The sequence below is a fragment of the Talaromyces proteolyticus genome (genome assembly GCF_021365285.1).
Source record: "Talaromyces proteolyticus strain PMI_201 chromosome Unknown BGW36scaffold_1, whole genome shotgun sequence".
NCBI lineage: Eukaryota > Fungi > Ascomycota > Eurotiomycetes > Eurotiales > Trichocomaceae > Talaromyces > Talaromyces proteolyticus.
Window position 1 is genome coordinate 2,188,656 of NW_025764277.1, and position 25,722 is coordinate 2,214,377.

Sequence of the window (25,722 nt, forward strand, 5' to 3'; positions counted from 1 at the left end):
CATGTCGTTGCCTGATATTTCTTTCTCTCATACAAATTGACAAAAGTGTATGCCTTACTAATCACAAACAACCAATTAGAATGTACGATTACTTACTATGTATATTGTTTACATTCAACAAATATTTTAGTTTTTATATATTCGGGACTTGGAAAAGAAGGACTAAGGACTATGATGTGCTAGCCAATTTTATTATACATAGACTCTTATCATTCACCCCATGAATAATTTTAAGTAGAAGTAAGCAAATAATAAGCACCATCATATCTATTGAACAGAGACAAGTGGTCGCAAGCACCCCAATGCCGAGGGCTTTTATCTGGTAAGTTAATGCTATTGACAAGGCATTCTTGTTTATGAAGAGTTGACTAATAAGATGTAGTATCTGCCACCAATAAACGCCAATCCCAAGGATTGATAATTACCTGATCGGGTCGTTCGAGCTAGGCTGAAAACGGAGATAAAATCCTGGTCTGAGGTGTTTATCGCGATAAGACACGAACTTTGTTCCTTGCAATTCGAGCTCCAAATATTTACTTTTGCTTATCCAGCAAATCGACAGCTCCAAGCTGGATTGTCTTATCAGGCCAAGAATCACTCTCGACTCCACCCACCACATGGCGTGCCCTTGACATGGCGGTCATTGGAGAGCTGGGCTCGCGCTGCTAGGCGTTCGAGTTTTGCCAAGCATCATGGCTGATGAGGAGATAGTGCGAGATGCATACAATGCTGATATTTCTTATATGTATCGGAGGACCCCCTTTACAGGTATGCTGGGGTTCTGTTGCTGTATTCGATAGGATACCGAACGTTATGGCTAGCATTGTATGTTTTATTTTTGCGCCGTCGTTTTTGATAGCTAACAAACAGATAGCCAGAATTCAACACTTCAGCTCCAAATGGAGGAAATCCATTAGAGGTTGACGTCAATGCCCAATTTGCGGGGTTCGAGTTCAACTACACCTACATCGTCTTTTGTGGATTCATTGTGTGGCTGATCATTCCTGGTATTGGGCTGTTGTATGGAGGCCTTGCGCGGAGAAAGTCAGCATTGGCGCTGCTTTTTCAGTCACTGATGGTTGTCGCAGTGTAAGGTCTTCGTTATCAGCCGAGAGAGCATCTGTCTGACGCCGAGGGCTTTTAGGACTACCTTTCAATGGATGTTTTGGGGGTACTCGTTGGCCTTCAATAGGGAGGGCAGTCCATTCATCGGCAGCCTCAAGGCGTTTGGAATGATGAATGTCGTTGCTGCTCCGTCCCCCAGCTCTGCTGTGCTTCCAGAGATTGTGTACTGTCTTTACCAGCTACTGTTTTGCGCTTGCACGGTTCGTTGTCTCATCTCTTTTCTGAAATGTGGAGTGGTTTGAACTGACATGAGGTTAGGTCATGATTGTTGTTGGTGGTGCTTTTGAGCGTGGTAATATTGTGCCCTCGTTGATATTTAGTTTCTGGTGGGCGACAGTTGTATACTGTCCGATTGCTTGCTGGACATGGAATAGCAACGGGTGGCTTTACAACCTCCCAGCGCTGGATTTTGCAGGAGGAGGACCTGTACATATCTCATCAGGGTGGGCAGCACTTGCGTATGCGTTTGTGCTTGGGAAACGCAAGCATTCCGGTGAGCCTACCCATGGAAAACCGCACAATACAACGTTGGTCTTCCTGGGCACGATCTTGATTTGGTTTGGATGGTTTGGATTCAATGTAAGGTCTACGAGGGACGGGTATGTAAGATGTTTTCGCTGACTTAGGGTCTACTTTAGGGAGGTTCTGCTCTCAATGCATCAATACGAGCTATGTTGGCTGCCTTCAACACCAACACTGCCGCCTGTACGGGTGTCCTCGGATGGGTTTTGGTCGACTATGTGCGATACAAGGGGAAATTCTCCGTGGTGGGAGCTTGTGAAGGCGCAATTGCTGGACTGGTTGGTATTACCCCTGCAGCGGGTTATGTTTCTGTCTGGCTAGCCGCGGTCATCGGATTCATCACTTCAGTTGTCTGCTCCCTTCTCCAAAACGTGAATGAATGGCTGGGAATCGATGATGGGATGGAAGTGTTCAAGCTCCATGGCATTGGTGGAATCTGCGGTGCCTTTTTGACAGGGCTCTTTGCGACCTCATCTGTGTCTGCGCTGGACGGTAGCTCCCTCAGTCCCGGTGCCATTGATGGGAACGGCAAACAGGTATATCTGCAGCTGGCAGAAATCGCGGCGATTTCCGGCTACTCGTTCACTGTCTCTTGCATATTACTGTACATCATCAAATTCATCCCCGGTATGAACCTGCGTGTGGCCGAGGAAGCCGAGATGATTGGGCTGGACAGGGCACAGTTCATCGACGAGCAGATTGGGGATTGGAGTATGTTCGATACGTACAATGGAGAAGCGAGCACGAGTACGTCACCAGGTACGAGTGTGATCCCTATTGAAACAGCTGCAGAGGGGAAGACGGCCTGATTCACAGTCTTGTTTGTGTTAATAATTAACGGACGAGCCGAGCGTTTTATCTATATAGATTCCTTATTACTGGTTGGCTGAGAGGGGAGGAAATCACGTGGCAGATGGGGCCCGATGCATGATGTACGTCAGCGTCTCAAGCCTTTGCCAGGGCCTGTGATTTAATTAATTAGTGATAGTTAATCGACAGGCGGAAAATTTGAAACGAAACAAATATGTTCTGGCCCCGTCATGGTACAGACGAAATTAGCCCGTGACGATCGTGATCAGTGTAATATTAATGAATCATGATCCGTCGCGCGTCGCAGTCAGACATGAGCTAGACATAAGCTTTGCAATGCATCGTAACGTAGGAAAACAATATCAATTGAAAATGCTGATGCGCTGACAGGGCGAATGGACGGGTCCTTACATGTTGGTTGTTTGATCGACATCGCCTGTAACGATGCGTAGCATTCGTTGCATGGGTCGGCGGGCGGACCGAGCATCAGTTTTCAACACGAGGGTCGGACTCCATCAGCCAGAGCCAATAGCCATCGCCTTTTGTCGTCGCCCCAGAAGATAGCAAATGAATAATAATACGTCCTCCGTAGTAAAGAATAATACGTAGTGTGGCGTGTAGCTAAGTAATTTGGGATGCTGAAGCTAGCGACAAGGCTGTCAATTGGCCCATCGCCCATCTTCATTGCAGCGGGCAAGACGTCATCGATGAAACCTGGCCACTCTCACCGGGCTGCCGTTGTCTCATCGGGTTCGGGCGTTGGTGGGCATGTGTATGTGGCGAGACACAGTGGGGGGATGTCTGATTGTGCAATCGTTGATTCATTGCTGCAGGGAGCATCGATCCTCGCACGGAAATGGCTTCAGAGCGTGGAAGAATAACAACAATAGGAGAGCGTGCTGTCTGCGAGAGATAGCGCTCAGAGAAAGTCCGCAGGGCAACCGTTTGCGGGCCAGAAGCAGCTAGTGCGGGTCGGTAGTGGGCCGCTGCCGGTGAGGTACTTCGCTTTCCTTAGAATTCGCTAGCCAAGCCATGTCACTAGGAGGTAGCACTAAGCACCGATGGTCGATTCCGGCCTGGACATCCCATTGGCCTCAGGCTCCCACGGGCCGCGTGATGGCGTCTTCCCTGCTCTGGCCTGGCTGCACCCCCATTTCGTTATCTGCGCGCGACGACAGTGAATTCGGCCTCGACTGTGCACCCTCCTCTTCTTCTATATTCATTCTTCGACTATCCTAATCATCTCGTTCCCAGATTCTCTCTGCCGCCATTCGTTTCGTAGCCCTGTCTTACTACCCGCCGCGATCGCTACAACACGTCCCCATTATCGTTACCTGCCGCCTGCAGCTGGTTCTCGTGGTGGCAATCTCAACCACACTCGCTCAACCTGCCGGATTGCCAAATTACATGCAAATTTGCTAGCATTGTCGCTGTCCGATTCGTTCACCGCCGCATCTAGATCATGCGGTCGAGATAAACACTAATATTACAAACCATCGCTATTCCAAATGGGAAAATGTACGTTCCGGGGAAGCTTCGCAAAACTCTATGCCAGAAATACTAACGCGTGTCTGATGCAGGGAGATATGGCGTTATCCTAGACGCGGGCTCGTCTGTATGTACATCTCGAACAATGCGATACGCGCACATTTCTAACCACACGTTGTAGGGGACACGGGTACATATCTATCGATGGCTCAATAATTCCAAGGCTCGTCAGGGGGCATCGCCGCAAGAGCTAAAGTCCTTGCCCAAAATCACGACCAAGCAGGACTGGACAAAAAAGATCCATCCAGGTACGAAAAACGAGCGCCCATGTGAATAGTTTGCGCTAATGCATGCCTAGGCATATCAACCTTCGCTGGCAAGCCTGAAGAAGTAGGCCCAGACTATCTCGATGAGCTGTTGCAGCATGCTCTCGATATCGTGCCCGAAACTGCCGTCAAAGACACACCCGTCTTTCTTCTAGCCACTGCTGGCATGCGCTTACTGAGCGATGCCGACCGGAGCCAAATTCTCAGTCAAACCTGCTCCTTTTTCCGTGCTAATTCCAAATTTCTCCTCCCCGACTGCGACGTCCATATCCAGGTTATTCCGGGCGAGACTGAGGGTCTGTATGGTTGGATTGCCGCCAATTATCTGCTGGGAAGTTTCGATTCTCCCGAAGACCATGCCCATGGCAAAAACCACCACACTTATGGCTTTCTGGATATGGGCGGCGCCTCTGCTCAAATCGCCTTTGTTCCAAACTCTACCGAAGTAGAGAAACACGCCAATGATTTGAAGTTGATGAGACTTCGAAATGTCGATGGATCCTCTCAGGAGTATCAGATTTTCGTTACCTCGTGGTTGGAATTTGGCGTCCGTGAAGCCCGTCGTCGCTACATCGAAGCTCTTCAAGAATCTGTTTCTTTTCCTGAGGTGACCGAGATTCCAGAACCGTGCCTACCCAATGGTCTCCGCACAACTATTGATGGCCAGCCTCTTCCTGACGAAACGAACTCAGGCTCGTATTTGTTAGGGACTGGACGTTTCGACGAGTGTATTCGACAAACCTACCCGCTTTTGGACAAGGATGCGCCTTGTGCTGATGAACCGTGTTTGTTGCATGGAGTTCATGCTCCCGCTATTGACTTTGATGTGAATCACTTTATCGGTATTAGTGAATATTGGCACACAACACACGAAATATTTGAAATGGGCTATAAAGATAAAGCGTATGATTTCAACACCTACCAGCATCGAGTTGATGCCTTTTGCTCCCAAGAATGGGCAGCCATCGAACAAGGACTATCGGAAGAACGATGGGGTTCAAAGGTCAATCGCGAGAAGGCATTCGAAGTTTGCTTCAAGGCATCTTGGCTTATCAACGTTCTCCACAGTGGAATCGGTATCCCTCGGGTTGGCATCGAAGAGACAGAAAGTTCTAGTCATAATGGAACTAAAGAGGTGTTGCAACATGGCAAAGACAAGGGTTATGTTCATCCATTTCAAGCTGTCAACAAAATCGACTCCACCGAAGTTAGTTGGACACTTGGTAAAGTTGTCCTCTACGCTTCTTCGCAGGTGCCCGCAATCGAGGAAGATGCACTTCCTGTTGGAATTGGCAGCAATGAGCCTGGAATTCCTCCTGACTTTCAGTATCCTAGCGTTGAGCTTGTACCTGGACCAGGTCCGTTGGTAGAAGAAAGTGATAGTTGGCACGAATCCCTATTCGGCGGAGAGTCTCCGCGTCGCATACCCGGTGTCCTACTGTTCTTGCTCATTGTCATTATTGTCCTCTTCTTTTTGTGTGGTCGCAATCGTCGTTTGCGAATGTATCACAGATTACGGACCCTTTTCAAGCGGGGAGATTCTTCTCGCTCTCGAAGGAGGCTCTTGGGCCCAAAACTACCATTCATTGGACGCAGTTCAGCTGCTTACGAACGAGTCCTAGAAGATGGTGGACCTGACTTTGAGCTCTCTGGTGTTGATACCGACAGCGATGACGACGTCCAAAATCGGTCTACGTACAGCCCTTCCCAGTCCAAGCGCCATTCCCTAAAAGGGTCTACGACAGGACTTTCCTCTCAAGCGCCACCTTTCAAATTCGAGCTTGGCAACATCTCAAGCACTAGTATCGGGTTGGGTATTGCGCCATCGAATGCACTGGACCGACAAGGTCTGGTTATTAGGACTGAAAGTAGGGAGCACTTGGTGCCCACAGCGACGACTGGAAGTCGCTCTCGGACGGTCAGTCCGACCCGGTCGTATCGCAAGTCTCCTATGTTGAGGCCAGTGAGTGACGAGTGAACGAGTATAATCGTCAATGCAATTTTATGAGGAGTCTGGACTGGAGTTAATGGACATCAACTCGGATGGTCCCGGTTTTATGGCGTTCTATGGGGATTTTCTTATCAATTGATGCGAGCGATATACTACTGCTCCGCGTAGTTCTTTCACAACCACGGTGCGTTTTTACATGCGCTTGCGGAAATAGATTCTACCTACAGTTCTTAATACATAGATCTTTAACGAGTAATATACCACAATATATCAAAATTTCTCATTTTCTATCGTGTCGTATATGTAGCATGAATTGGTATCAATTTCGGAGATGTCAAGTGTGATTGGCACGTGACCCTCCTGCGGCGGCTGCTTTGGAGCTTGTCAAAAAGTTCCACTTGCGAAGCAAGTTCAGCGACTCCTCGTCCCAGAGAACTCAATCAGAAGATATTTCATTACAACACACGCCAGAAATCTTTTTGAATTTATATTTTAATATTTTCTTCTGATTCACCCCGAATGCAACGGATTTCTTTCTGCTAGGCGACATTCCTTTACAACAAACTTCTTCACAATGCGATTGACCGTCGAACTCATTCAAAATTCCCTCTCATACATTAATCCGGTAAAGGAGCGAGAGCTAGATCTTCGAGGTGGGTGGTCATTTATTACCTGAAAAGAACGGATACTACACTTGCTTTTCATTTCCTTTTTCTGCTTTTGTCGTTGTCACAATTTTACGTGAGGGAACACCATTGATATATCATTCATTCATCATTTTGAGAGAAATATAGGCCATAAGATTCCTGCCATTGAAAATTTGGGTATTGCAAAGGTGGGTGCTTTTTATCTCTTTTCCCAAGGAAAATATACGTTGCTAATCATTCCGACTGATTTGTAGGACCAAGATGCGATCGATTTCACCGACAATGACATTTCCTCGCTCTCGAATTTCCCATTCTTCCCCCGTTTACGGACACTCCTACTTGCGCGCAACCGAGTGAATCAGATCCAGCCGACGCTCGCCTCATCGATACCGAATTTGGAGACACTGGTGCTGACGGCGAACAACATGGCCGAGCTGGCGGATCTCGACCCGTTGCAAAACTTCGGCAGACTTACACATGTCATATTGATGGAAAATCCGGTCACAAGGAAAGAGGTGTGTCTATTTCTTCAAGCATTGTTGGGAAGTGTGTTCTAAGTTGGCGCGAAAACAAGTACTATCGCTACTGGGTCATCTGGCGCAACCCGCATATCCGATTCCTAGACTATCAGAAAGTTAAAGATGTCGAACGCGCAAAGGCGACGGAGCTTTTTGGCACAGTTGAAGAGCCCTCGGCACTAGCATCGAAGATCATCGGTGTCAAGTCCCGAACTTTTGACGTGCCGTCTACTGGCGCGGGCGATGCTACTGGACGGAGTGCTGGCGACAAGGCAATCCGGGTTAAACTGACCGAAAATGAAAGGAAACGCGTGGAGAAGATGATCCGTGAAGCGAAGAGTTTACAGGAAATCGCTCGTTTAGAGAAGGAACTGAATGAAGGGCGTGTTCCCGGTGGTGCTTTGGGGGGATTGGATGATGACGAAGACCGAATGCAGATGTAACAGTACAACTATTCTTGGCGGCTCATTGATTCTATTGTTATTTTCCTTTGCTTCTCACGGTTTTCATCAAAAGTTGGGTAATAGAGAGATGGGCCCGATATGTCCTTTCTCAGGGGTTGATACCGATCGGTCTGTCGAGTTAGTCACATGGAGATGGCGTTGGGAGTTGACGTCCACCTAACTATGAATGCATTTTATTTCAAGCTTGATTTTGATACTGTCAATTGTCAAGCACAACTGTATAAGCACATGTGAATATTGGTAACTATAAGATTGAACTTTTCACCCACAACACCACCATCACGTGGAGTATTAAAACCATGGACTTACACAAGCCAGGCTTGATAGCTTCGTAATGAATAGAAATAGATCTGGACACTAACCGAATACCGCTCGGGTCATTATTATATCTGTAAGTCATTCAGGAAATAGAGCTTGCTATCTGATTTCTGTTGTAGAGTTCTAAACATACTAAGATAAACCTTTATTCTTGTGCAAAGTACTGGCATCTGCCCAATTAAAGTATAGGTACTATATAATTCAATTTATTCATAGCATCCCCCCAATCATATCCATTCTTCGTCGAACCTTCAAATCTGCGCAGGCGCCAACACTGTTTTCCAATGTTGAGGGCACGACTAATATCATTCTCCGTGCCAAATCTTTCGGCAACGTTGACTCTCAACTGATCGAAGAAGCCATGACTCTCTTTATCTGCGAGACAAGCCGCAATACATATCGGCCAAGACAGCGATTTCAGTATCTTAGCCGAATTTAACGATTTAATCTCGTCGATTGTATCGGATACCCCCTTCTTTATTTCTGGTATGTCGGGATGAGGTCCGGAAATCGTGCTGTGGAGGTATATTGACGTAGCAGCAGCGAAAACAAGTGAGATACTAGTCATGCCCAAAGCAGAGTCATTTTTTGATGCAGATAGCTCTGCTCGAAGTTGTTGTAGGTCCGTATCCAATTGCATAGCCCGTTTTGCCAGCGAAATAAGACTTAGGGACCCACTCGAACATTGCTCAGTCTTCCAGGAACGAAGCTCAGAAATTGATCGTATGAATTTCAGTACGGCCCTGGAGCACCCGCAAATGCTACCGCTATCGAAATCCGGCATGTAAGAGTTAAATGAATCAAGAGAAAGAGAAAGCTTTGTTTGACCCCATGTGCTGCCAATAGTATCTATGTAAAGTAAAGTATTCTGAAAGCAGTTAAGGAACTCAAAATTTTCTTCCATAAAAGGATCATATTCTATGAATGATATAGAAGAGATTAGGTGTAGAATGCCTGGCCAGCTGTCATCTTGTCTTTCAATCTTTAGGTATACTTAGCGAGGGCCAAAGTACTTCTCGTACGACGAATGAACATACCAGGGAGAGACATATTAAAACAGTGCAAACTTGGGCTTCGGCTACCTGAGTTTGGTGTTCATGGGTGAACCTAGTGGGGTGGCTCTCTAAATCATGTACTAGCATACCTAACCCTCGGCGAGCAGCTGTTTCGTAATCACCAACGGTCTTTTGATAACCAGGTTGAGGATTTAACCCCAGATGCGATAACTCATGGTGGCGTCGATATGTTGTATGACTCATAATAGCAGATAAGCACGACTCTGACCGGGTGGACAGGTAATATAGCCCTTGACGAACATGTGTAATTGTCTTTGAGCTCAGACATGGAAATCGATGCCAGAATATTGTGTCAACGTAGTAAGAAATAAGATCTTCATTCGAAGCACTACCACCTATACTCAGGCATTGATTTTGAAGGTTGGGTAATGGGAAGAAGACAGAGGGTTTCATTGTATTTACCCGATCTATGTGGGACTCGTGGTTGTGGACAATATTTGGTTGTCCTTGCTCTATGCTTGGTTCCTGGGTTCCGAGAAAGTCTAGAAACTGATCAATTTCATTATTAGGCTGGTTTTCCATCCACAAGAGGTTGTCAACAATATCTTCATTCGCAAAACCATTAGCATCTGTTATTGTCGTTGCTGTTGTCGACTTCGGGGTCGGTACTATATGCTCCCCTTGGGTAGTCGTACAGCCCGGCTCGGAAATTGTATAAATTTGCGAATTTTGCAAGCAGAACTCTCGCACATCAAACCCTGGCCCATCTGGAATTGAAACTTGACCCAATGACTTTGTTCTTCGCCGAAATTTTGAATTGTGTTTCACTGTAGCCTTGAATTCAGCGACCTTCGTCCTCTCACGGGGCCCTCCATCCATCCAGCTGGGTCGCGGACCGTAACCGTGACAAGTGAGTTGCAGGGATTCGCATGTCTTGCAGGGCCCCGGCGAGGTCTCATCGCATTTTTTTCGACGAGCACGGCAGGTCCAGCAGCCTTTGTGACTGCGAATTTCGGCACGCATGTCCGATTGCAGCCAAACGGGACGATTCCAGAATATGCATCAAAGGTAGGCAACTAGGAAGAAAACGTAAACTGATCATAAATAGAAGTTTTTGAGGATCATAGAACTCAGAGCTTCCTTCAATTCTATGCACCGGGCTTGAAGAGCGTGCTCTACGAGCCAATACTAGTAAATTTAACACCATGCCTAGGATGCATGCCTGAACACATATGAACTCTGCTTACGACGAATATTCAACAAGCACAATAATTAAAGCGATAAACGGCCGATCTTACAGATATTCCCGCACGTGGCTTGGAAATTTCCCCGCAGTTTTTACTATATCAGGACTGAAACGTTCCGATTTAAGAAATAAGCCGTGTGCAATCAATGGCCACGTTGCATGCGAACTAAATAGCCTATATTTAGCGGCTCCCAATGACACCACTTAGTTAGAACTTGTATGTTAATTAATTAAGATGCAAAAATTTGGGGCAAAAAACCAATAGAAGAGTTTCGTGAGATTCTAGTCTATTCTAGTGTGATGTAACAGTGAGAGAGCTTGCTTGATATGGGCTAGTTTTCTGGAAGTCTTGATTAGTTGCAGGCTCCTGGTATTGACTCCAATATATCGATTATTGTGCAATTGATGCTTTGATCACCGGCGTATTAGTGTGTCTGCGCTAAAACCATGTTCATCTTGTCCCCGCTTTCTTTTCCCCCCACCGTTTACAGGCCATTCGTATAGATTTTGTTAGCACGAAGCCAAGGCTAGTGATAATCTCAAATCATTGATGTCTATGTACGTGAAGAACGTAGTTTCTTGTATTTTCATCTTAGGTTATTTGTCATATGGAGACATGTATTTATCCCCATCATCACTCCTGTAGCCGGTCATTATGCATCATTCCTGACGCTTACAAGGACAGTTTCAACTCCGCATTCATTCGAATTTATGATACAGCCCCGGATAAGGGTGTGTGCGGAGTTCATTGCAGGTTGAATGTAACTCTCCGTGGGAGTTAGTTCGTCAGTTTTACCATTGGTTCCCTGGGCAAAACGCTATCCTTCAGTTATTCACCGGGCTTTTTGCTTGGAAGTTGGATGTAACCTATAAGCGAGCGAGAAGCCAACACCATTAACTTATTAAGGAAATATATATATTTAAAAAAAAGTTTGTCTTAGATCTGACCGGCTAACTTCATTTTCTCAATCCACTCCTGTGTATGCGGTTGCTCTTGTTGCCTCGTAAATGTGGGCTTCGGATAAGAATACTTGGCTGTCCACTTGCGAAGCGCCTCACTATTGCGGCAAATATGCATTTGACCATTTGGGATACCCGGCCATGAATTTTCCAGCGGGATCAGGGTAGGATCTAAACTGCATTGAAGGGCTTGTCTGATAGCTTCGACGCAGTGCAGGACATGATCCCAAAGGAATCCACCTTCACCATGCCATTCAGAAAGAGTGCCGTTGAGGTAGTATATCGAGTCGCGAACAACATGCTGACTCCGCAATCAGCTTGGGTTGTGAAATGAAAATTATTTTCTGATCTCTGGTAGACTCACAAGACAGTGGAGCTGATGATACCCGGCAACCATATAGTGATAGTTAGTGGAATTTTCACTAGTTGGAGCTGCCTCTGGATGCAGTTTCATATGATCCCTCATTTCTGCTGAAATGGCAACAGTAGGACCGCCAGCTATATAGCAATTAGTGCTGTGCGTTAGCCCTGCTGGCTTTGAAAGAACAACAAGACGAGTAACTCACGAGGATTCCACACATGTGGCTCCCAGTGGACATCCGCATACCGATATCCATCAACTTCAATTGCCTGTAAATCCTCCCAGTCGTGCTCAAATGGAAGAAGAACGTTTCGCGGATCTGAGTCCTCAAGGAGTGCGAAAAAGTTAGTTTGGATTCAAAAACAAGTAACAGAACACAAAATTTCAAGGTATGAACGTATAGTATGTCAGGTCCTGCGGCTCTCCTAGCACGCCATGCCCCTGAAAGTTTGATGCTTTAAGCTGACGATAAACCCAATACCAGCCAGCATTCATGACAATGAGCAAGACAAAAGCCCCAAGTGCAATTATCTTATATATGACCGGCGATGAATTTTGGTAACGAGAGACTTCAAATTGTCTGGTCTCTTTGTGTTCCACGTCATTGCTATCCAAGTCTGAAGAATATCGGTGTTTCGGAATCAGCACTTCAGATTCCATGGTAGATATAGGAGTTCGAGGCTGTTTAATCCTAGATATATGGAATCAGAGCAACTACACAAAATTGTATTGTTGAATGGAACATATTAAGTATGGCATTCCGCTACATCGCCGCTATCTTGTTGACGTATAAATGCACCGTAACTAGTCGTAGTTCGAAACTTAAATCCCGGGGAAATGGGTTGCGGATAGTCCGTCAATAGGTTAAAAGGCCACAGTATTGCTATGCGCGATACGCAAGAGGTTTAACTGAAAATGAGTCGTGGCCAGGGAGCAATCTGGCGAATGAGAGGACTTACCGCGCAACTATCTATGTGGTTAGGGCTAATCCCAAGAAGGGGATGGTAGTTTCAATATTATTGTAACGTATTAACCGCCGTAGAAGAAAATCATAGTTTCGGGAGTCGCTCTTAGGAAATCTGCTTTTAATTTAAACTCAAGATTGAGAAACGAGGCTTCTCGAAGAATGTGGACATAACGCAAATAGAAACCTAAAGCATGGATTACAAGCGTCTTTCACAGGATTCGTCGGACGACATTCTTAATCACAAAAAATCATCAAAACTCGATGTATTCATTTCTTATACTCGACGTTGGGGCAACTCGGTTCTATTTCTTATTCAAATACTGCTGATTAGCGTGTATCTCAGCCTCATAGCATTCAACACAGGCGCGCTGTCTACGAGTTCGACCGCGAAGCAGTATGGACGAAATTATAACTACATGTCGATAGAGCATCAATTTGACCCTTTATGGATGGATAGCGCTATCATGAAAGCTGGCACTATAATTGTAAAAGAGCATGGTGGGCGTCACAACGACGTTGAGTTTGGTGCGATCAGCATGTTAGTCATAACTTCAATTGGCTCTAAAATTAAGGTCCATACTGACGAGAATAGGTTTCATCAATTACATTGTTTAGCGAAAATTCGTGAGGCGCTACAAGCTGGACATGAAGGCCGACTTGTCCCAACAGACTGGCATCTTGACAGACATTGGCCTCATTGCTTAGACTATCTGAGACAGGTAAGTTTAAGATTGTTAAAACGATTTTCAATGATAAATATTGTGTTCTATACCTCTAATAGTCCTCTAGACAATACTATGCCATGCAGATGGGCAGATTGAACAGGAACAGCTATTTAATGGTACGGACATATTCATTGATGGGACTGTGGACACTCGTCAGTGTGGTGACTCCAGTGGACTCTACGCTCTATTCGAAGAAAGAGGACAGTCATAACAAGTTGCATAGTTCAAAAGTATTAATAGTCAATCTTGTGAAGTATCTCGTTGAGGTAACCTAGGACCTTGTAATAGAAAATATGAAGCTATTTGTACTATATGAATTCAAGTTAATATACGTGAGTAAAATAATACATATATACTCTAATATCGATAACACAAGAGGCCACTGTCTGTTCTCATAACCTCAGAGACCTTAATATCTTCCCACAGCCCTAAGAACGAAAGTTTATCGTCAAGTGTGCCTTGACGATGTTGGTCATTTGAGGTATTGAAAGCCTTTCCATAATACTGGGTTTCTCGAGCTTTGGGGTCTTCCTGCTGCCAGTGCCACCAAAGTCGATCTAGTTGAGCATGATGTAGCCAAAATATTGGATCTAGAGGCCACCTAATTAGTACCAGAATATCCAGTCCCAAAGATTAAAGAACCCACCATTCCCGGCAGAAATTGAGCTGAAATCGCCACGGATCCCCCAGTGCAATGCGTTGTGTGCTGCGTCTTCTAGGATTTCTCTGAACTTATTGAAATCGGAGGCAGTCTTTAGCATACCCATGTTTTCCGGTCGAAAATGGAAGCCAGATAGAGCGCCTTTCTGTTGGGTTTCAAAGTGTATAAACGCGCGTCCAAGACAGTGAGGATTCACTTCGCCGTTGAAGTACAGTCGTTGTGCGCCTTTAAATGGTCCATCTATCAGACAATGACCGTCGCCGGGACTAAGTGGGCTGTTAGGATCGCCTTCGCCGCCGAAACCTTCCTCGGGGTCCCAGATGGAAGAGTTGGCGAGATTTTGCCAGTCAACTTCCCAATCCCAGTACCTATATTCTTAACAATTAACAAAGTCGTTACGGACCAAATGAAATCATATATAGGTATGGGAAATGTATCTTACGGCATGCTACCACGGTAGTGGCATTTTTTGGCCAGAGTCTGCTCATAAATGTGTAAAAATGCCCGGTGCCAAGGTAGAAATGAAGCAGCATCATGAGCTATGGACAATTTTAGTATTACTTCCTATATAAATTGGGTCATGGAGAGTATCACATTTCCATCCTTCCCACATATGCACATACACAAAATCATCAAACAAGGTTCCTTGGTTGGTAATTTGAGAAGGCAGACCTTGCAAGCATTGAACAGCATGTATATAGTTCTGCTTTTCATGAGGCCAGAAGCTGCGCCATTCGCGTCTTGTAGGAGGCGTTTCACATCTGTGCAATTGAGATGTCTTTGTCAACTCAAGTGATAAAATAGTTGTTGCCAGAATAACGCCGATGCAAGAAAAGCTAAATGTGAGAATGGTGACTATTCGGAATAAGCGGTGTTTTTTATTAAACACAAATTCATTTTTTTCACTTAACAGTCTGTAAGCCCTTTTCCCTATTTCTTTTTCGTTGATAGAAGAAGGGGAAGAAGGGATCAGAGCAGCTCACTGAATACTTGAATTCTCACTAGTCGAATCTTCCTCCGGTACCACCGCGTAGCCTTGAAACATGGCTATTTCAGCCTACTCAGAGATTGATATTGCTCTTCTGTGATTATAATCTTCAAGCTGAATTTAAATGTTACCTGTGTATATTGACGTTGAGCCGTTGAGTAATAATTCGATGAAAAAGTCTATAATCGAAGCAGAATTTTGGATTTGCCAAGAGTTAAGCATTATGTGATCACAATTCTTTGCTACAATAAGTTATAAATTACTAAACTGTTTCTCGGTATTTTATTCGAGAAATCATTGTATAATCCCCACTGTAGGACGAAATACTTACCTATTTAAGGCGAAGGAAGGCGAAACGAGAGGCTCGGCTCGACTTTCCGCATTTGCCTTGTCGAGATTCGCGTCTACTAGAAAATAGCCAATTGCAGTACTTGGTTCCAAACCACACGTAGATATTTAAGTACCTTTCCAAAAAAAGGGGTTAAAAATAGAGAAAATCTCGACAAGCAAGTCCGCAAAATCGTGCATGTTTATGTCAAGCTATCAAAGCCCCGTCCCAGGTGATTACGATGTTAATTTTCAAAATTTGCCAAGGTTTAACGAAGCTTCCTTATTTGATTTTACTGCTATTTGGACAAGCTAAGGTAAATAACAATTGCAGAAACTATAATGACAGTATCCTCATAGGTCCATGAACTAAGTAGCCATGCCATAGACAGCTCGAATCCTTCCCATGTCTCATATCTCGTTTGTCTCGAACGCTATAAATCGCCTCGAACATATGCGTCTTTTAGAACCTTTCTATTCTTTTGCTCCAGTATCATAGTTATAGCCATAGGCTGGGGCGTATGCAACAGCGTCATCACCTCGCTTTTCTTTCTTTGCCCCAGTATCATAGTCATAGCCATAGGCTGGGGCGTATGCAACAGCGTCATCACCTCGCTTTTCTTTCTTTGCTCCGTGATCGTAATCATAGCCATAGGCTGGGGCGTAAGCGACAGCGTCATCACCTCGCTTTTCTTTCTTTGCCCCAGTATCATAGTTATAGCCATAGGCTGGGGCGTAAGCGACAGCGTCATCACCTCGCTTTTCTTTCTTTGCTCCGTGATCATAATCATAGCCATAAGCAGGTGCATAGGCGACAGCGTCATCGCCTCGCTTCTCAATCGGTGCGGCGACAGCTGCCGTGGCAGCCATAAAAGCGAGGCCCAGAAGTTTGGTAATCTGCATTGTGAAGATGTTCTTGGATGTTTTAAATGATAACACTTTGGGATAATAGATTCGATTTGAACTCTTGTAGTTTATTTTGACCCCCTGCAGTTTTCAAAATGGAAGATGTTAATTATGAAAGGAGTGACCTTTTATCAAGTTTTCCTTACTAACTCGCTTTATGAGTTGATAAATATACGTGTTTAGCCTAATCAGAGTACCCTCCAGGACAACCAATTTCAGTTTAGGTGACTCTGTCAGAGGTCGACACGAGAGGCGCAATTCAGACCGGCGGATCGCTGGTAACAGGCGAAACGCCCGCTTTTCGGCAGCGAACGTCCTAATCAGACATAGCACAAATAATTATTGGATTCAAGCATTACTGAATATACATTTAGCATTTCTGAAACCGAAATTTTGGATCCTAGGAGGAACTCTTGTGTGGTATTCGCAATCCCTAGCTCTGGCGATTGAAATGAGGCTTATAGATGAAGGCAACGCCTCGTATGCTACAAAAATGTGATTTACATTTGAACTTCTGCTAGACTAGTAGCAGTAGGTTGAGAAACTCTCTGGGTCCGTTAGGGTTTATCTTTGTTAATAAGAGTTGTTAGCAAGAGAAATAAACATATCCCAAACATTTGAAGTATGAATTAGAGAGGTTTCACTTAACGCATAAAGGCGTTTGCTTTGCACCTGACTACGAAAAAAAACATCAAGAATGAATTCAATCCCTTTAAAAAATTATAGGGATTGAAGACTTGTACACATATTCATTTTCTATCGGTTATAACTATGGGCGTTTAACTTTCCGGTTGAAAACTGCAACGCATATGTCATACAGTTAGTGTTTTGTTCAATGCGAATGATCAATGTGTCGTTAGAGTAGGAATATACTGTCACTCCATCATTCAAGCCGTAGGTAGAGTATAATGTCCAATGCCATCGAAAGCCCATGTTTGAACATCGATTATACCGGATGGAGGAAATTGACACTAATCAGATCCTCAATAGCAACCTTCCAATTACCAGTTGTAATTGTTATATTTATGCCTCGCAAAAACCCCTGAACATGTCTTTGTCGTCCACCTTGACCCAACCGCTATCATGTTCTTCGACCTAGATAGAGATGATCAATCTTCCCATCAGTCTCTTTTAGAATGTATTTTTGAAAATAAATGGATATTTATCAGGTAGCAACATATTGATTTGCCGTTGTCAGTTGTTAAAACACCTATGGCAATTCTGTGGTGGTAATTTGCTGGCTCTGGTTGAGTGACCTCATCAATTGATCAATTTCACGTCACAATATTGTAGGCTAGTCAGATAGAATTTGCTTATATTCTCGCCATGAGTATAGCTAAAATCTACCACATCTCCAAGTTCGTGCATTTTAAAATCTATATAATCAGAATATTCGAAGTATGGAGGCAGACAGAACATCTGAACAATGAAATAAATGTTAATAAGTTATTTTGAAGTGTATCTCGATATACTAAATTGGCCACTGGTGATTCAAAGTTATGTCAATGATATTCACCAGCATATGTCTATATAGGCCCAAAACTTATTCCCGAGCCTTTGAAATGAAATTTTCGAAACGAAGCTACAGCTCATGTATAAGCTGTGAGAATGTCTTTTTCATGGATTTCAATGAGACCCCAGTCACCGTCCTCAACCTAACGATAAACTTATTAGCAAGGAAATCCATTTCATTCTTCTGAGAGAAAAAGGAGAGCCACCATATAAACTCCCGAAGGAATGCCCTTTTCATTAGTCAAGACACGTTCTATGTATCCTCTATGATCAATATCGGGGTCTATGAAAGTTCATCACATTAATTAAACATGCTCGATTTCATTGATTTTTAGTGACACCTATTCTCCTCGTTTCATATCCAGGAGATAAGGACTACTCACCATGGCTTGGCTTAAACCGTACAAACTGTCCCTGCTTATATTTAGCCATAGTCGCTGTGCTGAGGTTATTGATCCGATCGACTTGGAGATCAAGACGGACGTGAATGTGAATTTTTTAAAAAACAGAAAACGATTGTAAATACATAAGCCGAAATACGATTTAAAGTTAACCATATCAATGGTGACCTTGCCATGAACAACGCCTCCCGTGATGAAATGACTGTATCATTTGGGATACGGGCGCCGGACCTTATTTCCAAAGAGGAAAGAAGTCGCCATAATGCGAAAAAATATGAAATAATGATTGTAAATCTCGTCGTAATTTAGTAGTTCGCTATCAGGAATTCATGTTACTCGAAGAATTCTATTTTCATGAATACGCTCAATGCATGCCCAGTTTTGATCGTTGACCTTGGATTGCATGAGAATTTAATATGGAACTTCATATCAGATAAAGATGACACCTGGCTAATGCTCGTACCAGATAGTAGCCTGTATATTTGCTGTCATCGTCAGGTAAAGAACACATGATGAAACCTTGGTGCTCGTTGCCATTGTCTAGAGGGTATGTCATTTTGTGCTAAAACGTCGGTTATGACAGTAGAATTATTACCATACTCGGGGTTAAATTGAACAAACTGTCCATACTTGTACGTGGGTATGCTGAAAACTAGTGTTTTAAAATATTACAATGTGCTAGGATATCCGCAAAGTCATGAATTTGAAATGTTCAAGACTTTAGAATTATAGAATCTAAAATAGAATTGAAACTCATCGAAAGCCATTAATTACATCATTGTAGCCCCAGAATTTAAATTATGGATGTCATATATGGCAAAATTGAAATAGTCAAAGAAATCGCCACTCATGCTATGGTGACGATATCTCTTTCATCGACAACATCGGTGTGACCCTCTTGAGTATCTCGGACCTGTTTTTCGAATTTACATGTTTATCAGCGATTTCGATTTTGTATGTTTTAGCTCGAGAAGGAAACTTCATACAAAGTATTGCCCCATAAAAAGGCCATCTTTACTGAAAATAACATCAAGAACGACACCTCGATGCTCACTACTCTGATCTATCATGGATCAAAATTCCCGTTCAAGTTCTTTAACAGAAAAAGAAAGAGATGTTACCGTAATAGGGTATGAATTGAACGAATTGTCCTTCCTGATATTTCGTGTTCATTTCAAATGCAGTCCCGCGTGTATAGCAGTATGGAGTATTGGTTTCCAATGTGGTAAAATGAATTTAGAAAATGTTATAAATAATCATATATACATCTAAGCTATATGGATCTCCTTTGCCACCGGATTTGCCTCACTTGTAAAGAATGTCCGATCCGGGTTCGGGTGATATCATATATTTACATTTGTTGCCTTTGGTAAGGCAAATTGCCCCCATAATATTTGCCTGGTCGATGTTGAAAGTGATGGTGACTACGTTTCCTCAAATTACTGGGATTATAGGACTATTGGCCACAGCGGTCCCACGATATCTTCCTCACGCACAACATATTCCATACTTTCTGGGTTAAACTTATTCTGGACCTGTGGGGAGAGATTAATTTTAAGTTTCACAGAATGAATGGGAATAGCAAACAAGATATGCGCCTGTAAAGGTGTTGGTTGTATCGACGATAGGATCTATAACTCGTCCTTGATCCCCTACAGCGGCTTGATCTCGGTAGCTTTTATGCAGGATTAGCTGCCCTTTGTTGAATATTACCATGATTGATGAATGGAGGAATTAGGATTTTGAGATGACCTAGAAAATAAATGTCTGGTTCTGTAAAAATATGATCCCCGATAGCATGAACCGTCAATCTAATACATCAATGGTTATATTACAGTCTAATGAGATTACAAGAAGGCTTCAGATCATATTTATTTATAACACTACCCCGAGTAATATTTGCATCATTTTTTAATTTCAATGCCCACCATAAATGGCAAATTGCCACAAGGTGGCATTTTTGTCTGATACATATATTCGGGATTAGTATGAAATGGCGACTAGTATATATAGAGCCACATGCTCATGGCGAGAGAAAATGAGGGACTCGAAGTGTATCCAATCACTTGTGTATAGACATGTAATAACAAGGACACATATGTACCTATTTGAGGATTTCTGCGTTGAATTATCAATTGATATGCCGCCTTAAAAATATGTAAAATATTTGCAAGGGGCCCCAATCTTAAAGATACCATTTCAAAAGATGACTACATCAGTTCCAGTTATAACATCTCGATGTTGAGTAATTATGACATCCTGAATCTTCAAACGGAGGAAAGAACGTACCGTAATCAAATGGCTAGAAAAGCTTCGAAAACATGAAAGATAAATACAGGTCATCTCTGAGGAACAGAAAATTGATTAAGAAGGAAGTATACTAAGTACTTCGCCGTGAAATACCCCTCTGAATCCGACATAACCATTATGATTTGACCTGGGTACATATTTTCTAAGTGTTTCTTATAAGCTACTGATGTGAAGATTTTTAAGCCGAATCTCACAATCAGGACGCTTATATCTGATAATTTGGCCCTTAGTAAATCACTTAAGGCCATACTAGAATTGACATAGACAAATAAAGACTATTTACATTTTAAACCATTAAGGATATTACCGGATAGAAATGTAAGAGGCCGGGGAACAATTGATATCGATATGATACGGAAGATATTTACATCAATTGATACATTAATATATGTACTAACGAGCCCCTTAAGTATTTCGGGAATCGAATGCTATATACCAAGGCTTGCGACGTGGTGTCCATATTATATTCTCCTCACCATATGCACCATAATCAGTGAAAATAAAATGTAAGGTCGCTTATAAGGCGCATAACATTAAGTTTCTAAGATGTCAGTTCTATCGTACGTCGTATCGTCCCGTTTTATAGCATCGACGTGCCGCTTGATCAAATAGATATTTGAATGCGACGCATTTTCTTGTCTTTCTTTTCCCTATATTTGCACATTACCACATGTGTAATTATCACTTTGAGTTGTATACAGCCTCACACGAAAATGGGTATCATTGACATAAATGAAATTATACTATGATGGAAGATGATACTCAGGAGTTTCGTATTCAACCATAGTAGCTTGAGCAAATTCGGCAATTGATGTAACGGTTGCTGTATTTTATCAAAGAAATATGGCAAAGGTCAATGGGATCTAAAAGCCCAAGCTCAACAATCAAAATTAAACACTAAACAGACACTTCAATAGAATCAACTATACAAGGGCAAGGGTTTCAATGTTACAAAAAGCCACATCTCGTACACCCTCAGAATTGATAGTATTCGAATTCTAAACTCCCTCAAGAATATAAAATTCGTGAACTTTGTCGGTCGTGCCAGACTTATGATTAGTAACCTAGAAACCAAAAATGAGGCATATATTAGAAACTTTCCTTCTAAAAGCTGTTGAGAAAAGATGGTGTAAGCTTGCCACATATTCGCTAGAGGTGTTCCCATTATCATCAATAACAACGGCTCTGATTGTACCTTTTTGGGGAGGCAATCCTTCTAGGAGCATGTTACACAAAAAAATTTGAAACCAAAGATAGCTTTAGATCGGGGTTTAGTAGGATATGAATGTTATCGGATTGACTTACTAGCCATTCCAGTGTAGGAAATAATTTGTCCGTTACTATATTTATTCATGGGCGTAGGCAACTAGATTTGGTTCGCCTAAAGTACCAACCACCATAAAGTTGACTTGAAACAGAAATGGAAGTCTTTGTTTTAATTTTCAAGATTTTTAATAAATAGCACCAAATTTCCAGTTTCAGGGGAATTTAGAATTCGCCATCTTCGGGACTTTCCCCCGAAATAGAGTGATTGCTGGAAAAAACCAGCTGAAGTCATATACTTATTTTGTTACCAAGACTACAAAACCGTTGTCCCCACTCCGTAAAAAAAATACTATGCCAGTACCCTCGATGATATATAATTTTGCTTCTATTTTGAAGCAATTGAATCAGGGCTAGAATGGATAAACTTGTGGATCACCTGCTGAGTCAGCGGCCAGTCTCGACGTCACTGTTGACCCCTCGTTGATTCTCGACATTGTGTATACATCAAAATCAAGCAAGAACAGCCAACTGATTGTTGAACTTCAAAGAATTGAATAATAATAAATTGTATAGGGAAAGGTTCAGCCGTCATCGAGCTTTAAACCTGGCCATAAACGCTATTAAAGAGACGTGTAGTCGTCGACTACAACACCAGCTGCTCCATCTTTCTGGTACAACATCTAGCATGGCAAGTCATTCCACAGTTCCGACTGCTCTGTGGAAAAGCTTGTTTTTGCAGCATGCCTCAAAACAAGAAGACCCTTACATGGCGGTAGCCACCGTAGAGCGTGACTCCCAGAATGGCTCGTCGATTCCCCGTGTGAGGTACTGCGGTTTCCGGGGATTTTTTGGAGAGCTTAAGCTCCATCCCTCAGCAGAAAAGCAGCTGAGAGATGAAAACGAATTGAATCCATTAGAATTTGAGTCGGATATGTTAGCATTCACTACAGACACGCGCATGCAAAAGATTGAGCAGTTCAATGAATTTGACGGCGCGATCGAGGTTGTTTTCTGGGTGAAGGAGGTAATGACGCAGTGGAGACTGAGGGGAACGGCATTCGTGATTGGAGATGATGCAAAGAAGTCGGTTGAGCAGACTGCCAGAGCAGAGATCATCAAGGGCCTCAGGAAAAGACCAAGTCAAGCATCAACAGTTTCTGAGTGGACATGGGAAAAGGAGATTACCGCATATTTTGCGAATCACAGCCCTGTTATGAGAGGTATAGTATTTTTCTGTATTGTCCAAGTCTATTGAGGTTATTAAAGGGTCATAATGCAGGCTCCTTCAAGAACCCGGCACCCGGACGGCCATTAAGCGAAGAACCCACAGATCCTAATCTCAAGCTAGGACAAAAGGTTACGGACCTCCACGATGCTACTGCTAGAGAGAATTTCCGAGTTGTAGTAATCCGTGTTCATGAGGTGGACAGGCTGGACCTGACTCGCCCAGAGAGAGCTTCCCGTTGGAGAACGACATTGACAGATGCTTCCGATGGGGTTGGGCAGTGGGAGGAGGTTGAGCTGTGGCCCTGATATACATATTTTCATTCATGTTTTGGTTTGTATCTGTCTTACAATAGTGCCATGTCCTCTTATTTCTTTGTGGCTGGCGTTTCTACGGGCTGCGCTGTCAAAAATGCCATTGTGAATACTGGCAGTTCCAGCCGTCTCTTTATTTTGGGTCTCTATCAAGACCTATTTTATTGTCTTGACTCTTGGGAACAAAGAATAAGAATAGAATTCAAATTAAAGATGTTCCTTTGTAATGGGATTTGCTTCCTTGAAGCACACATAAGAGGGCCGTTGTTATTGATAAATACGCATAGACAATCGTCTTTGTTTGCCTGCCACCTGCTTGGAAAATAATACAATTCATTGCTCTTTTATGTTTTGTCAATTTCTGCTGCCCTCTTCTTGTCTTGAGTTTGCCTGCGCTCCCCCACCCATTGTTTTCCTGCACGTTTGCACCCTCCAAGCAGCCCCCCCCAAAACCGAAGACATGACATGACATGAGGTTTTGTTTGTCAATCAGTTGTTATTCACATGCTTATTGTCTGAAGACCTTCTCTGCCAGCCCCCCAAATGGGCTAGCTAGCTAGCTAGCCATATAACTGTCTCTCACCATCATCTCATCGGGCCTCTCCTTCTCTCTACTCTCCACAATCCGTTCCAAATCCTTCGGAATTCTCCAATCCCTTGGACCTAACCTTCAAATACTGTCGGCTGTCAACTGTATGATCAAGCACGCTTCCGTACTTCTCGCGAAGAATCTCAGCCATTCTCGCACAAAACATAATGTCATCAAACGATACCCCGCCTGCTGAGGATTCGCAGCCAGAGACAAGTAATTCGCCTACCATGGATTCCGAGACTCAAAACCAAAGCAAAACCTCCGCTCCTCAAAATAATGGGGTAAGTGAGAAAAACCAACTACACGGCTAGATATCCTGACAAATTTTAGAAGCGACCATGGATCGCATCGCAGCCCGGAGAAGCCAAAGTGAAGCGCACCCCGGCCTGTAGCGAGTGCAGGAAGAAGAAACTGCGCTGCCCACATCGACGTGTCGTCGGTGAAAATGAAGATGCTACCACATCATCCAAGGCGACGAAACGAGCCATTACAACAGACGACGATGTGACAGTTGTAGCTCCAGACACCGCACCGCAAAGGGAAAGCAAGATGGCCAAAGAGACCACCGGAGATTCAGAAGAAGGCCCCTCGCAGGCACCCCGACGCTCTGGACGCAAGGTGGCAGTCAAAAGAAGTTCCTCCGAGTCTGGCCGAGCATTGAGCGTGGTAGATCGTAGTTCAGGCGCTCGAAACATCCAAGAAAGTCTTCAAACCACGGAGGGAAAACCTCAAAAGCCGCAAGAGATGTCGTCTTCCACAAAAAGGAAGCGCAAACTTGACCAAGTCCAAGAACCGGCTGCTAATGGCGCTTCGACTGCCAAAAAGGCTCGCCTATCAAAGAATCTAAAACTCATGGACGATTTGATTGCTGAAATTACTGGCTCCCCAGACACACTTGAAGGACCGCCGTTCAACCTGGAAATCGACGAAGATGTACTGGGCACATCAGCGAGCTTCCAATGGAATAGCAACAACAATAAACTAGCCCAGGAGGAGCTCAAAAGGATCTACGAGAAATGGGGAGTGGCTCAAGACGCTTTCGAGACTGCAGGCAGGCATATAAGCCGAGCGCATGAGTCGATCAAAATCGCAGACGAAAGCTTTGTCGAGACTATCAAGATGTCGGTCAGATTGGGCTATGTCTTCGGCGTTTGGGGAAAGACATATGATCTGGTTCAAAACCAAGAGCACATGGAGCAAAGGTGCCAATAATAAACAGCACAATAAGAGTAAGCGCACATATCAATGATCAGTTCATCTCGAATTCCAAATTTGAGCCCGACCGCAAATTATTTCAGCCCTGGCTCTGGAACATCAGCCATTGTCCTGTTCCATAAGCAGTTTGGCAGCCAGAAAAAATAATTTTTATCATCGTGGTTTTTGAGTTATTATTTGTTGAACGCCTCTGTTTGGTTCTTTTTTAGTGTCTTGAAAAAGTGTTAAAATGAGAAGTGTTCTTGGTGTTGTTCTGCGGGAATGGGAGGCTACTTGGAAAGGATGGTTCTTGCTGAGGCTAAATCCAAATTCATTTTCTCAATGTTGTTACATAGCAATAATCGGATTTAATTTTTTTTTTGTTTTCGACATGTCAAATAGACAATATTTACACATTGAGAGCATTGCTTCACCGCCTGGCTCTGCCTGCTCTATGGAAGGCGGTGAGCACCCCGCAAAAAATCGGACAAAATAAAAAATAATTTCTCACCGCCCGACATCGATTCTTCGACAACACCAAGTCTTCCTCCATCGCTGCCCTCTAAATTCCTGTTGCGCTCT

General features: G+C 43.6%; 10 protein-coding genes across 10 annotated transcripts; 7 read left to right on the forward strand and 3 right to left on the reverse strand.

The window, feature by feature from the left end:
• Window positions 1-813: 813 nt before the first annotated feature.
• Window positions 814-2,456, forward strand: BGW36DRAFT_422001 (ammonium transporter MepA; the record flags this gene model as incomplete). Its single annotated transcript, XM_046219643.1, has 5 exons — window positions 814-825; window positions 875-1,089; window positions 1,145-1,325; window positions 1,384-1,704; window positions 1,764-2,456. The coding sequence occupies 5 exons, from the start codon at window positions 814-816 to the stop codon at window positions 2,454-2,456; spliced, it is 1,422 nt and encodes a 473-aa protein (XP_046078066.1).
• A 1,509-nt stretch (window positions 2,457-3,965) lies between these two features.
• On the forward strand, window positions 3,966-6,249 carry BGW36DRAFT_353853 (putative nucleoside diphosphatase; the record flags this gene model as incomplete). The annotated part of the gene is made up of 4 exons (XM_046213471.1): window positions 3,966-3,975; window positions 4,038-4,072; window positions 4,127-4,253; window positions 4,304-6,249. The coding sequence occupies 4 exons, from the start codon at window positions 3,966-3,968 to the stop codon at window positions 6,247-6,249; spliced, it is 2,118 nt and encodes a 705-aa protein (XP_046078067.1).
• Window positions 6,250-6,642: 393 nt separating this feature from the next.
• Window positions 6,643-8,150, forward strand: BGW36DRAFT_367600 (small nuclear ribonucleoprotein U2, A). Its single transcript, XM_046214885.1, has 4 exons — window positions 6,643-6,875; window positions 7,017-7,057; window positions 7,124-7,384; window positions 7,444-8,150. Exons 1-4 carry the CDS (start codon window positions 6,797-6,799, stop codon window positions 7,828-7,830), a joined length of 768 nt encoding a protein of 255 aa, XP_046078068.1. The 5' UTR covers window positions 6,643-6,796; the 3' UTR covers window positions 7,831-8,150.
• A 439-nt stretch (window positions 8,151-8,589) lies between these two features.
• BGW36DRAFT_367602 (uncharacterized protein) lies at window positions 8,590-9,006 on the forward strand. Its single transcript, XM_046214886.1, has one exon. It carries the CDS (start codon window positions 8,736-8,738, stop codon window positions 8,955-8,957), a length of 222 nt encoding a protein of 73 aa, XP_046078069.1. The 5' UTR covers window positions 8,590-8,735; the 3' UTR covers window positions 8,958-9,006.
• Window positions 9,007-11,368: 2,362 nt separating this feature from the next.
• On the reverse strand, window positions 11,369-11,857 carry BGW36DRAFT_353856 (uncharacterized protein; the record flags this gene model as incomplete). The annotated part of the gene is made up of 2 exons (XM_046213472.1): window positions 11,369-11,692; window positions 11,756-11,857. 2 exons carry the CDS (start codon window positions 11,855-11,857, stop codon window positions 11,369-11,371), a joined length of 426 nt encoding a protein of 141 aa, XP_046078070.1.
• A 1,053-nt stretch (window positions 11,858-12,910) lies between these two features.
• Window positions 12,911-13,655, forward strand: BGW36DRAFT_422006 (uncharacterized protein; the record flags this gene model as incomplete). Its single annotated transcript, XM_046219644.1, has 3 exons — window positions 12,911-13,257; window positions 13,312-13,438; window positions 13,509-13,655. The coding sequence occupies 3 exons, from the start codon at window positions 12,911-12,913 to the stop codon at window positions 13,653-13,655; spliced, it is 621 nt and encodes a 206-aa protein (XP_046078071.1).
• A 146-nt stretch (window positions 13,656-13,801) lies between these two features.
• Window positions 13,802-15,150, reverse strand: BGW36DRAFT_393066 (tyrosinase; the record flags this gene model as incomplete). The annotated part of the gene is made up of 5 exons (XM_046217771.1): window positions 13,802-14,034; window positions 14,091-14,473; window positions 14,548-14,644; window positions 14,700-14,941; window positions 15,089-15,150. 5 exons carry the CDS (start codon window positions 15,148-15,150, stop codon window positions 13,802-13,804), a joined length of 1,017 nt encoding a protein of 338 aa, XP_046078072.1.
• A 744-nt stretch (window positions 15,151-15,894) lies between these two features.
• BGW36DRAFT_422008 (uncharacterized protein) lies at window positions 15,895-16,323 on the reverse strand (the record flags this gene model as incomplete). Its single annotated transcript, XM_046219645.1, has 1 exon — window positions 15,895-16,323. The coding sequence occupies one exon, from the start codon at window positions 16,321-16,323 to the stop codon at window positions 15,895-15,897; it is 429 nt and encodes a 142-aa protein (XP_046078073.1).
• A 5,919-nt stretch (window positions 16,324-22,242) lies between these two features.
• On the forward strand, window positions 22,243-23,581 carry BGW36DRAFT_367605 (uncharacterized protein). The gene is made up of 2 exons (XM_046214887.1): window positions 22,243-23,035; window positions 23,095-23,581. The coding sequence occupies exons 1-2, from the start codon at window positions 22,501-22,503 to the stop codon at window positions 23,346-23,348; spliced, it is 789 nt and encodes a 262-aa protein (XP_046078074.1). The 5' UTR covers window positions 22,243-22,500; the 3' UTR covers window positions 23,349-23,581.
• A 529-nt stretch (window positions 23,582-24,110) lies between these two features.
• Window positions 24,111-25,274, forward strand: BGW36DRAFT_435326 (uncharacterized protein; the record flags this gene model as incomplete). Its single annotated transcript, XM_046221411.1, has 2 exons — window positions 24,111-24,227; window positions 24,277-25,274. 2 exons carry the CDS (start codon window positions 24,111-24,113, stop codon window positions 25,156-25,158), a joined length of 999 nt encoding a protein of 332 aa, XP_046078075.1. The 3' UTR covers window positions 25,159-25,274.
• Between the last annotated feature and the right edge of the window lie 448 nt (window positions 25,275-25,722).